Source organism: Orycteropus afer, unplaced genomic scaffold (assembly GCF_000298275.1).
Source record: "Orycteropus afer afer isolate SDZICR_OR568_19922 unplaced genomic scaffold, OryAfe1.0 scaffold00002, whole genome shotgun sequence".
Classification (NCBI taxonomy): domain Eukaryota; kingdom Metazoa; phylum Chordata; class Mammalia; order Tubulidentata; family Orycteropodidae; genus Orycteropus; species Orycteropus afer.
The window spans coordinates 26,591,198-26,604,851 of NW_006921589.1; the positions used below are offsets into that span (position 1 = coordinate 26,591,198).

General features: G+C 36.3%; 1 protein-coding gene across 1 annotated transcript in view; it reads left to right on the top strand.

Moving 5' to 3' along the window:
• The first annotated feature begins 1,680 nt into the window (after positions 1-1,680).
• The window catches only part of INO80D (INO80 complex subunit D), a 51,154-nt gene continuing 39,180 nt past the window's right edge, over positions 1,681-13,654 (top strand). The window contains exons 1-2 of the mRNA XM_007934850.2: positions 1,681-1,898; positions 8,287-9,032. Coding sequence (XP_007933041.1) covers positions 1,681-1,898; positions 8,287-9,032 — 964 coding nt within the window. The remainder of the gene's footprint in view (positions 1,899-8,286; positions 9,033-13,654) is intronic.

Consider the following 13,654-nt stretch of genomic DNA (forward strand, 5'->3'; position numbering starts at 1 on the left):
ATTTTAGTCAAACTTTTCTTTCATGCATCCCATAAAGTGAAAAGAGAAAGCTTTTATATTTGCTTTGCATTGGTATGTGATTAGATACAGTTTGTTATTAATGTGATTTTATTAACCATGCAGACATTTCAGGTGTTTCATTTTTCTTTTTTTTTCCCCTATTAGAGTAAGCAAATGTTTCTTAAGGGGAATATAAATTCTCTACTATTACCACTAGCACGTAGAATGTAACAATAATAATAAGATTAAAAATTTATGAACAATAACATCGTCCATTTTTCTAGTGCCTGCCATGTACTACCACAGTGCTTGGTGTGTCACATGCTTTGTATTATTTAATCCTTAGAGCAAATTGATGATAACATAGCTACTATTTTGATCCCTATTTTACAGATAAGGAAACTGGGATTTAGAGTGGTTAAATAATTTGTTTAAGGAGCACAGTAAGTGGCAGATTTGGAACTTGAACAACCATGTCTCCTGATTTCCCAAGCATTCCTGTATCCTGTTATTCACTGGTGTAAGAGATTTCATATCCAGTTTGTTAAACGAAAGAATATTTCTTGAGTCTTTCTGTAGCTGTTATCTAAACTGTTCCATCAGCCGTTGGGTAACTTTGGGAATGTGGAAGAAGGTGGGTTAGACCACATCAGGTCCCTAAAATCCTGACTTTGCAAATAATTCAATTCAGTTTCATTATAGACTACATGGTGTTGTAATATGTAAATGCTGCTGTTCGACCTTGTATGTGTAGTGATAATGAATATTGTGTGATTCCTTCCATTTTCTTATTATACCTCCAAAAGTTTAGTGTGATTGAGAGAGAACACTGAACTTGAAGGATGTTAAGTGTGGTTGGTAACTAGTCTTTGGGCCCAAGAAGTTTATAGTTTGGATGACAGAAATGTGGGGAATATTAGAAGGAAAGCATTTTCTTAAAGCAGAATTGTTACAAATTGTCAAATACTTTGCAACATATCAAAAACTATAGAATTTCTGAGCTGTACAGGTAGCAGTGATGAACTATTACATGTTTTGTTGTATGTGAATCACTAGAAGCATAATTTTAAAAACCTATTCAATTTCTGAGAGACATTTTGGGTCCCTAGTTGATTCCATTATCACTACAAAGGGATTTGGGTTGTGAAAATATGCAATCACCAATAATGAAATAAGACCTGCCACCTTAAGACACTTATTTGGTGAAAGAAGTCTGCAGCTTTGAGGTATTTGCAAAACTTGTTAATCAGAGTAAAAGTTATTTAGTTTAATTCCTTTGGGAAAGGTAACTTAATATTTTATAATGCCTCTTAATTGAACTTACTATTGGGATTTGGGTTACAATGAAGACTCCATCACATTAGGAAAGGTGATACGGTGGTATTTTACTTCCAGAGTGAGTGAGCTTTGCTTATTTCAATTTGTTAACTAGGCCTTTTGATATTTTCGTAGACAATCTGCTTCATCTTGATTCTGCAGCATTCCAAACTGTGGTATCCTTGGGGTTCTCTTAACATTGCTATGGTGCAGAAGATTTAAAATCAGGTATGGCTGTGGGGCCAGAAGTCCCTCAGTGAAATTCTCAGCTTAAATCTGCCTTATACTCTCTGATTTATCATTTGGGTTTCTTTTTTTGTGGTGGCCTTTTTAGCTGATGTTCACAAGGAATAGAGTCACGTGATGTATGAAGGGAAACATATACACTTCTCTGAGGTTGACAATAAGCCCTTGTGCTCATATAGCCCCAAACTGTGCAAGCAGCGGCGACTCAACGGCTACGCTTTCTGTATCAGACACGTTCTGGAGGACAAGACTGCTCCCTTCAAGCAATGTGAATATGTGGCCAAGTATAACAGCCAACGCTGCACCAACCCCATCCCCAAATCAGAGGATCGTAGGTAAGAACTAATAATGGAAATCCATCCTCGATTTAATTAGTTGACTTGGTGCTTGTCCTTGTGTTTTCTTTTCTTGATATGGTGAATTTAAATGTTGAGTTTGAGGGGAATCTAAGTAAACGTTAGAATATTTCTAAGGAAAGATGAGAATGCTAGTTTTTAAAAAATGGAATTGGGGAATTGTTTGAAAAGTATATTGGAGTGTTTTCTTTTTATTAATTTTATAGACATTCTAGAATTTTTTATAAATTTTTTTTTCTTAATATTTGAAGTCTTGGTCCTGATTTGTTTGGTTTGCAGCCTTGTTCTCAAATAGCCCCAAAGTATAAGTAGATCCTAGTGGCCTTTATAGGAGCTCTGGTAGTATAGTGCCTAAGGCACTTGACTGCTAACCAGAAGGCTGGCGGTTCAAACCCACCAGCCACTCCTCGGAAGGAAGTTGTACTTCCATAGTGATACTGCCTCGGAAACCCAAGGAGGGTCACTATGAATCGGGTCTGACTCGGTGGTACATAACAAAAACAACAGTGGCCTTTATAAGAAGATACTGATTTTTCTACTTATGTTTTATCATTTGCCTAAATGAGCAACTACTTGGGTGTTTTAATTAATGACAATAAATTTGGGGTTTTTAAATTATGTTTGAAAGCATTAAAAATGATTATTTGAATCATTCAGAAAATATACTTCCTATCAGACTTCTAAGCAGAAGTGTTTGGCATTATTTTATAATCTTGCCTCTTGGTTAAAAAGAGTTAGACGTATATTATGCTCACCATCATTTAGAGACTGTATTTTTCTATTAAGGGTAGGCTTAATTCATAACTTGAATTATGAATTTATGCTTTCTTGAATTTTAAAAAAATAAATGTGGAGGTATTTTTAAAGAGGGAATCTCACACTGGTTATTCATCTTTCTTATTCTTAGGAAAATTTACACTTTCTTTCATGTGTCTTTTTCATTCTCTCTCCAGTTCTTCATCAAAACCATGTTGATCGTTGTAGAGCATTACAGAGAGAAGCGTGCTTATTTTCCAAAAGTTAGATGCTTCTTAGGAAATTTGAAACTTTGATTTATATCTTTAAACAAAAACAAAGACATACAACCTTCATCCATGTTCCTTTACATAAGAAAATGGTACCTGTGTAAGTAGGTTGAAAGGAAATCATATGTTAAGGCTATGATAAGAACTTTTTACACTGTAAGTATGAAATATATAATTTGTGCTGATAGAGATTCTACCAAAATGAGTATAGTACAGTGTGGTGATTTGGGAACATTCTCTTAGACATTCTAATAGCACTTAAGGCTGCAAATGACAATACCCGAAAGTTTGAAGCAGGTGAGAAAAGGACCTATGTGCAGGTATCCTCTGCTTTTCAAAAATTCCGTTTATGCTACTTCATTTTTACAAAAGACCTAACATTAGTACCTGTTTTTGCTAACCAAAAGAAATCCAAAAAGGATTTTCACTTTTACAAAAAAGTATACAGCAAAACTAGAGTTAAGCATTTGTTTTCAGAGAGCAGTTGAAGAGGCAGCATACACCCCAATCAAGTGGAAGTAGCCTTGTCCCCTTCCTGGGAACCACACTGAGCATCTCAACATCAAGCAGCCATAGCTTAAACTGTGTCTGTGAACACTGTATGTTAGTGTTATTTTAGGTTTTTTGTGTTATTTGGCATGATTTGGCAGATTATTGATGACGTCTAGGAATGCACAAATATCTTTCCTATATAAATTAATGGTAAATGCTTCTTCACCTTATGCCATTTTGGCTTACAGAATGTTTTATAAGAATGCTATATGTTTGAATAGCAGGAGAAAACCGGTATTAGGCTAAACAGCTGGTCAATTTGGTTTAAACAGGCTGAAAATGATAATTTTTTTTTTTTTTTTGTCTCTTATCCTCTTTCCTTTTTTTCCTGGAAGAATGGATGGATTTGGATTAATTTCTTCAGGTCAAGTTCCAATGTAAACAGAGCTCTATAATTTTATCTTAAATTCAGTTGATCACAGTAGCAATAGTCAATCTTGGTTTTGTTTTTTTTTTTCCTTTTCATTTGAACTGAAGTTAGTCTTAATAGCTAGTAGGAAGAATTGAAGTGAGAGTTCTTCTGAATTGTTTCATAATGTTAAGCCTCTGAAGCATCTGTCTTTGCCTTTATTTTCTAGGTGATTCCCTCTTTTTTAGAGTAAGATAAAATGGGAAAGAACATTTGCATTGGTAGTCAGGAGAAGCTATGCTTAATACCAAAACCAAACCAAACTTCACTGCCATCAAGTTGATCCAGATTTATAGTGATCCCATTTAGTTTCCGAGGCTATAAATCTTTATGGAAGTAGATTGCCCCATCTTCCTTCCACAGAGCAGCTGGTGGGTTTGAACTGCTGGCTTTCTGGTTAGCAGCCAAATTCCTTATCCACTGTGTCACCAGAGCTAAGCACTAAGCTATATATTTTTTCATAATTGGCTCAAGACCATATGACTGCATATGACATTAATATTTTTGTCATTTGCAGGGTTGTTTGATAATAGGTTAAAGTGGACATCAAAAGGATGTAATATTCTTATGTTTCCTGAAGAAATCCTCATTTAGTCTCTGTGGTGCTATGTCTAAACTCCATTGGGTTTCCGAGGCAGTAAATCTTTATGGAAGTAGATTGCCCCATCTTCCTTTCGTGGCGCAGCAGGTGGGTTTGATCCACCAACCTTCTGGTTAGTAGTCATGCCTTAGGCATTGAGCCACCAGAGCTCCTCATATATAAATGTAAATGATTATACTACATGGCATAATGTAGAAAAGGTTAATATTTTGAATCTGAGCTTTCACTATTGTTAATGTAGTTATTCTTTGTATACTTAGGGATTTAAAGTGGCTTTATGTACTGTTTTTGTAAAACAGATTCCCAAGGACTTTTAATGACGAAATTACCTGGTTGGTGGTCAGTTAGAGGAAGCGTCTTAATTTCTGGTTTCTGACTTACCTGTTGTGTATTATGAAGGCTAACTTACAGGTTTCCACCTTCTTAAAATAGGGATAGTGGGATACTTAGTGGAAGTGCTAACATAAAAAGTAAAGTCTGCTTTGTAATGTATAGTGGAAAGCTGAAGGAGCTCTGTTGGCACAGAGGGTAAGGCATTTGGCTGCTAACCAGAAGGTTGGTGATTCAAACCCATTAGCTGCTCCGCAGGAGGAAAATGAGGCAATCTCCTTCCATAAAGATTCACAGCCTTGGAAACCCTATGGGGGGGGGGGTCACTGTGAGTTACAATCTACTCAATGGCAGTAGGTTTGGTTTGGCTTTGGTTTTTAGTGGAAAGCTAAGTCTCATTGCTATAGCCTTGATTTCCCAAATTTAAGTGACTATATTAAATTGATTTTAAATAATGAATCTATTCAATCTAAATTTCCAATTTTATATACATTTTAGTAGTATGTATTTGCCAAGAGAGTTTCTTGTGTCTGTATGTTAATTCTCTTTTTAATCAACTTTACTAATTTTAATTTTCATTATATCCACAGGGTTGTGCTACCATCAGCACAACCTAATTTTAGAACATTTTTATTCCCCCAAAAGAAACCTTGTGCCAGTTATCAATCACTCCCTCTACATGTATTCTTACAGATTATAAAGTCATATTTGTATAATTGTTTTAAATAGTTTTCATAACTGTACTAGTTCTAGTTAGAAGAATTTTCCCTTTTAAAAGAGACAAGGTGTTTCTTTGTTTTTGTTTTTAAGAGTTCAGACTATTGTGGAATAGCTCAGACCCTCTTCTTAATAGGCCTATTTAAAATAAAGGAATGTCTCAGATAGATTTATTTTCAAGAGAAACCAACAAAATTCAATAGGGTGTAGGTCTTTGTAAGTCCTGTTTATTTGGTTAATCTGTATTTTTAGTGATAATTAATAATAAATTTTTTTTTAAGAAGCCCAATGGATTTTGAAATATAAATATTTTATTTACTTTATGGCCTTTTATTTAAACTGTTTTCTATTGGGAATATCATATGTATGCTGCAATAAAAATAGGTTCTATTTTCAAATAATTTTGGGAAACACTAACACATACGTACATCTTTAGAGCTTCGTTATGCACATTAATTATCCAAAATGCTTTGAACTCGTCTAATAGAAGCAAACAGCAATAAAACTATTGTTTAATTTTATGTTACCATTTTCTGAATTTACACAAGAAATAGTGTTTATAATGGCTTACTTGTTAATATATTGAGAAATTGTATAAAGAATATCAGTTTGGAAAATAATACTTATCTAGTGGTTAAAAGTCTCCATGGGTTTTCAGTGTAGTTGTTGGCCTAACATCTATTTACACTTTTCTTGTTATATAAAAAGACTTTATACTTTCATGTTGTTGTTATGTGCCTTTTGAGTCAGACCAACTCATAGCAACCCCTCCTTATGTTTCCAGGGGATATCACTATGGAAGTAGATTGCCCAACCTTCCTTCCAAGGAGTGGCTGATGGGTTTGAACCGCCAGCCTTCTGGTTAACAGTCAAGTGCCTTAGGCATTATGTTATCAGAGCTCCCTTATACTTTTATAGTGTTTTTAAAATCGCATTTAAGTTACAAAAATAATTTGTCTTTGTTGAAGACGGGACCTCTGGTAGCATAGTGCCTAAGGCATTTGACTGCTAACCAGGAGGCTGGTGGTTCAAACCCACCAGCCACTCCTCGGAAGGAAGTTTTCCGTAGTGATAGTGCCTCAGAAACCCAAGGAGGGGTCACTATGATGGCATATAACAACATTGTTGAAGACTAATACAGACATACCTTGTTTTTTGTGCTTCACAGATACTGCATTTTTTACAAACTGAAGGGTTTTGGCAACCTTGAGTCAAATAAGTCTGTTGGTGCCATTTTCCCAGTAGCATATGTTCTCTTTGTGTCTGTGTCACGTTTTTCAAATTCTTACAATATTTCAGATTTTTTCGTATGCTATTACACATTTAATAGACTACAGTATAGTATGAATCTAACTTTTATGTGCATTGGAAAACCATGCACATAAAAAATTTCTATTACTCATTTTATTGTGGTATTCGCTTTATCGCGATGGTCTGGAACTAAACTCATACTACCTCCAAGTTATGTCTGTAAGATGGTCCCAGAAGTTCCTTGGCTTGCAGTAGCCTGGTTCCAGTCTCTACCCCCTTCGCCACAGGGCTGTCTTTCCTCTGTATCTGTTTCCCTTCTGTTTTTATAAGGATACTAGCCATATTGGATTATATTCCCCCATACTCCAGTGTGACCTCATGTTAACTAATTACATTTGCAAAGACCCTATCTACAAATAAAAGCATAGTCAGAGCTAATGGGGGTTAGAACTTCAACCTATTTTTTTTTTTTTCTTAATTTCTATTTGAATGAATGTTTACAGAGCAAAGTGGTTTTCCATTCAACAATCCATACTCATTCTGTTTTGTGTCATCATGTCTTTTTGAAGGATATAAAGCAATCCATAACAGGTAGTGTTGAGCAAGTTACTTAATTTCTGTAAAGCTTAGTTTCCTCGTTTGTATAAAACCTATTATTTTAGTACCTATTGCAGGGAATTGTAAGAATTAGATGAGACAATCCATGTATTTACGTCTGGCTTTTGAGAAGCTCATTTCATCTATAATCCCGCTATCCACTTTTATTACTTTACTTTCTCCTTCCATTCTATTTATGCTGTGTGTATACACACATATAAAATATACCATACACACTTAACATTCTTAAGGGTAATATCATAAGATATTTGTGAATCTCCAAATACTTGATTGACATTGAAATGTATATTTTTCTCCATAAGAGAATTTGAAGTGATCCTTCAGACTCTCTACATGAGTTACTTTGTAACGTATGGATAGAGAATAACAAAACTTTTCCAGAAGCAATAGCTGGGCAGTTACCAGGGCCACTGACCAGCTGAATGACTTGCCTTTGTGCATGTACCATTCTCATATCTGCCTTATCAAAATTACACAACTTTGAGGATTGCTTGAGAGTAGTGGAAGGAGCTCTGGTGGTATAGTGGGTAAGGCAATTGGCTGCTAACCAGAAGGTTGGTGGTTCAAGCCCACCAGCTGCTCCATGGGAGGAAGATGAAGCGATCTACTTCCATAAAGATGTACAGTCTTGGAAACCCAGTGGGGGTCACTGTGAGTCAGAATCAACTCAATGGCAGTGGGTTTGGTTTGGTTTTGGTTTTGAGAGTAGTGGAAGTTGCATATATTAAATCCATGAAAACTAAAAGTTACTATAGTCACAAATTTTTTAGCATACTAAGATTTGCATTTTAGTTATAGTTTTATATTCTACTTCTATTAATATGTAACATGAACATTTTCCCGTGTTTGTGTGTATTTTTAAAGGTACTGCAACAGCCACTTGCAGGTACTTGGCTTTATCCCGAAAAAAGAGAGGAAGAAAAAGAATGATCCTATAGATGAGGTAAAGGTCAGGCACCAGATGGATACCATGGCCTTTAGCCTGACGGTGCCCACGTTGGCCTTGAAGATGCCCAATGGACTGGATGGAATGTCCCTCTCTCCACCAGGGGCAAGGGTCCCTCTCCACTACCTGGAAACTGAGTTAGAAGACCCATTTGCTTTCAACGAGGAAGATGATGACCTAAAGAAAGGGGCAACTGTGAGAAAGAAGTTGCAGAGCAAGTTGGCCCAGAATCGGCAACGCCAGAGAGAGACAGAGATTTTAAAAGTTCGGCAAGAGCACTTTAGTCCCCCTCCTGCACCGTCACAGCAGCAGGCCCCGCAGCAGCACTCCCACCTGCCACCTCTATCCACTTCTTTGAAACCTCCAGCGCCACCGCAGGGTTTAGTCTGCAAGTCACCTCAACCTCAGAACACCAGCCTACCAATGCAGGGAGTGGCACCCACCACACACACTATAGCACAAACAAGGCAGTTGTCTCATAAGAGATCTCTGCCCCTCCTGCCATCTAGTAGGGCTCCTGTCACGGACCCACCCAGGACTGACCGGGTCCTTATGAAAGCCACAGCCTTCTCTCCACGCTTTTCTTGTATAAGTCGACTGCAGAGACTGGTGAAACTGTGCACCCAGAAACATCAGTTGGATACTGATCTGTTTCCCCATTTAGGTAAGTCATCATCTGTTTTACCATCTCATATGTGTATAAATAACTAAATGTGCCATGTTGTTTGAGGCTTTACTGTCATAACTACCATGTATGTGATAGAAATAGAAGAGCACTTGTACTGAGTGGTACACTTAAAGATTCTTTCATTAGGTGTAGGACACCTTAAAGTGAATATGCTACTGGAGGGGATAATTTTGGTGAAGAAGATACAGACAATGAATTGGGAATTTGAAATGCCAGTCATAGCTTCTGTTATTTCTGTTGTTGTTGTTGTTAGCTGCTGTTGAGTTGGCTTGGACTCACGATGACCTTGTTTATAACAATATGAAACGTTGCCTGGTCCTGGGCCATCTTCATGTTTATTGGTATGTTTGAGTCTGTTGTTGCTGCTGTTCTGTAGTATATTCCAGGAGACTCATCTTCCAGGGTTTATTATCAGGTAATACTCTGTTAAGATCCATAAGATTTTCGTGGGCTAATTTTCAGAAGTGTATCACTAGGCCTTTCTTCCTCATTTGTCTTAGTCTTTAAGTTCTCCTGAAACCTGTCCACCATGGGTGACCCTGCTGGTAATTGAACTACCAGTGGCATACCAAAAAAAAAACCAAACTCACTGCCATCGAGTCGATTCGACTCATAGAGACCCCTCCTTGGGTTTCTGAGGAGGTATCAGTATGGAAGTAGATTGTCCAACCTTCCTTCCAAGGAGTGGCTGGTGGGTTTGAATCGCCAGCCTTCTGGTTAGCAGTCAAGCACCTTAGGCACTAGGCCATAGTGTCCAGCATCACAGCAACACTCAGGCTACCCCAGTGTGACAGACTGACAGATGGGTGGTAATCTAGTGGTAATAGTAGTGGTAGTTGTTGTTGTTGTTGTTGTTATGTGCCGTCGAGTTGGCCCCGACTCATAGCGACCCCTCCTTGGGTTTCCGCAGCAGCAATATTAAAAGGCTATTGTGTTTGTACACCTTTATGAACTTAGTACCTGTGTGTTTGATGAAGTTCTCTACTTGTTTTATCAGTTTAAATATATGTGTGTATTTATTATTATTATTATTATTCCATAGTAATCCCTGTTTGTGGTTAAAAAGTGGCACAATACAGATAAAACCTTTTAATTTTGCTGTGATCAAATGTCTTTTCTTTACCTTGCTTGAGAAAAATCTCCCCATCCCAACTTTATACATTCTGTATTTTCTATTAATAGTTTGACTGTTTTATTTATTTATTTTTTTGATAATTTATATTTTTAATTCATTTGGAATTTATTCTTGAATATGGTGTGAACTCTGATTCTCTCTTTAGGAAAAAATATTTACATGACATGTAACAGCAATAGAAAAATGGGCAAAAGATATGGATAGAGGGAGAAAAACCAGGAATGCTCAATGAACAAATGAAAACCTGTCTCCGTAGCAAGCAGGGAAACACAAATTAAAATAACAACAAATTACCATCAAAATTATATCCAATCAGTTGTGTTAGTGGGGATATGTAATCTTATACATTGCTGTTGAGTAATCTGGCAGTATCAATTAAAAATACATGTATAGCCAGCAGACTCACTTTTGGAACTCTAGTCTATCAATTAAAAAAACTCAGAGTAGAAGAATATGTGTGCAAGGATGTTTATTTCAGTGTTGCTTGCAATGTTAAAAAATATACAAACAGCCTGAATATCCAGCAGGAACCTTGAATAAATCATGGTACATACATATTTTATAAAATATTAAACAGCTGTTACTAGAATTAAAGAAACGAAATCTGTATCTTTTGACCTGGAAGTGCCTATGGTATAGTAACAAGTGGAAAACTGACAAGGTATTTGTGCTACCCAATTTTTATAACAATAAACAAAAACTTTAAAAAATAAGTAGATAGGTAGATGTTTATGTCTGTTTGGTATGGTTAATAGCTAAAATGTAAATTATATATGTTATCAGGTTGTTAACATTGGCTACCACAAGGGGAATAAATTAGAAAGGATGTGTTGTTAGGGAGATTGGAATGGGAGCTCTTCTTATATAGCTTTATATTGTTAAATCTGTTATTAAAGCATTATAACGTCTGGCAATTTAAAAAAAATATAATTTAAAGAAAAAATATAGGTAAGTAAAAATAATAAGGCACTCTAAACCCTGTTAATACCATTTATAAATGATATGATTTTTCAGATATAAAATTGGGTTCCTGCTATACATATTGTGTTATAACCTGTTTAAAATTTTTTCTTCATAATGTATTTTTAAGTTAATAGTTGTTCATATGCAGCATAATTTGTCATGGCTGAATTCTATCTCCAATTTAAGTTATTCCAGTTTATATCATTATAAAGAATTATAAATGTACAGCCTTGCAGTAAAATAATTGCTGTCACATCTTTAACATTTCCTTGATATAGACTCCAAGAAGTAGAAATGCCAATCCCAAGCTTTTGCATCTTACTAATAAAGGCTTTTGATATGTGTTGCCATATTTTTATTTAGAATTACTGTCTCACTTTAAACTTCTTTCAACAGTATATGAGGATGACAGTTTATCTTTACCAGTCCCTGGATACTATTATTTTTATTATTGTAATAATAATTATTATTTTGCCTTTGCAAATTTGGTAGAAAATTTGCTTTATTTGTATATTTAGATCTGTATTTCTCAAATTTTTGGTCTCAAGATACCTTTATGTTTTTTTTTCCCCTCTGGCTAAGACTTCCAATGCAATGTTGAAAAAGAGTGGTGATAAAGGGCATTTTTTTCTAATTTTTCACAAGGAAATGTTATCAGTGTCTCTCTGTTGAGAATAATGTTGGCTGTTGGTTTTGTGTCTATGCCCTTAATTATGTTGAGGAATTTCTCTTCTATTCCTATTTTGATGAGTGCTTTTATCAAGAATTGGTGTTAGGTTTTGTCAAATGCCTTTTTTGTATCAATTGATATGATCATGTTGTTCTTTTGTTTTTTTATGTGGTGGATTGTGTTGATTGTTTTTCTGATGATGACCCATCCTTGAATTCCTTGTATGAATCCTGCTTACTTATGATGTTTTATTTTTTGATAAATCATTGGGTTCTATTGCCTAGGATTTTGTTGAGAGTTTTTGTGTCTATGTTCATGAGAGATACTAGTCTATAATTTTATTTTTTAGTAATGTCTTTGCCTGGTTTTGGTATCAGGATTATACTTGCTTCGTAGAATGAGTTTAACAGTATTCTATCCTTTTTCTATGTTCTGGAATAGTTTGAGTAGAATTAATGTCAGTGTTCCTCTGAATGTTTGGTAGAATTCACCAGTGAAGCTGTCTAGGCCAGGACTGTTTTTCTTTTTCTTTTTTTTTTTTTGGTGGGAGTTTTTTATGATCTGTTTAGTTTCTTCTTTAGTGATGGGGCCTTTCAAATGCTCTACTCCAGATTGTGTCAGTTCGGATAGGTAGAGTATTTCTGTTATTACCTGCAAAAACGACAAGGAGGCCACATGTTCTGACCTCCTCTAATCCCACAAGAGGGAAGACAGGATTACCAGCAGTAACCCAAGGCCTATTCCTGCCAGGCCAGACATGCTGCCTCCCTCCAGCCCTTTCTCCAACCGTTCCTCCCAAAGCACCCACCACCTCTCTCCTGGGTTCGATAATTCGCTGCAGTGGCCACACAGAGCTCACAGATTATGGGGTTTATTAGGGAAGCACCACAGGCTACAACTCAAGTTCAGGAAAAATGCTCAGTCTCTCTCCCAGCCCACCGTCCCTCAGCCAACAGTCTCTCACAGTCTCTTTCCCAGCAGTGCTGGTCCCTCGGTGTCTCACTCAGCAATGCGTGTCTCTTGCATCTCTTTCCCAGCAACACATGTCTCTTTCGGGGTGCGTGTCTCTTTCAGGGGCGCGTGTCTCTTTCAGCAGCATGTCTTCCTCAGCCAGCAGTCAGAGAGAGTTCTGCCCCTAGGAAGCCTCCTTTTGAGCCCAGCAGAGTGGTCAAACTAGCCAATCATAGCATCAGAACTCTAAGCACGTGTGAGAGAGTGGGAACCTCCCAGAACATTGTATTGTGCCACACCCAACAGAAATAACCCAGGTGGGTGACTTTAGCAATCAGGCTCTCCTCAGTTGCTAATAGCAATTCCCACCTTGGGAGTTTACAAAGACTTATGGGTAGAAAAGCCACACTAAGTAATTTACTACACCGCATTACCTTTTTTATTTCAGTTGGTTCTATTGTGACATTGCCTATTTCATTTGTGTTACTTGAGTCTTCTTTTTTCCTTTGTTAAATTTGCCAGTGGTTTGGCAATTTTATTAAACCTTTCCCAGAACCAACTTCTAGTCTTGATAATTCTTTCTATTTTTCTTTTTTCTGTTTCATTTATTTCTCCTCATATCTTTATTATTTCCTTTCTTTTAGTGACTGTGGGGGTTTTTTTGTTTTGTTTTGTTTGTTTGCTCTTTTACTAATTGTTGGCGATGTTAGTTTTGGTTCTTTTATTGATTGATTGATGTGTGCATTTATTACTATAAATTGCCCTTTGAATATGTCTTTTGCCTGTCACAAAAATTTTGGTATGTTGTGTTTACATTCTCTGATTCAAGGGATTTTAAAACTTATTTTTTATTTCTTCTACTACCCAGTAGTTTCTAAG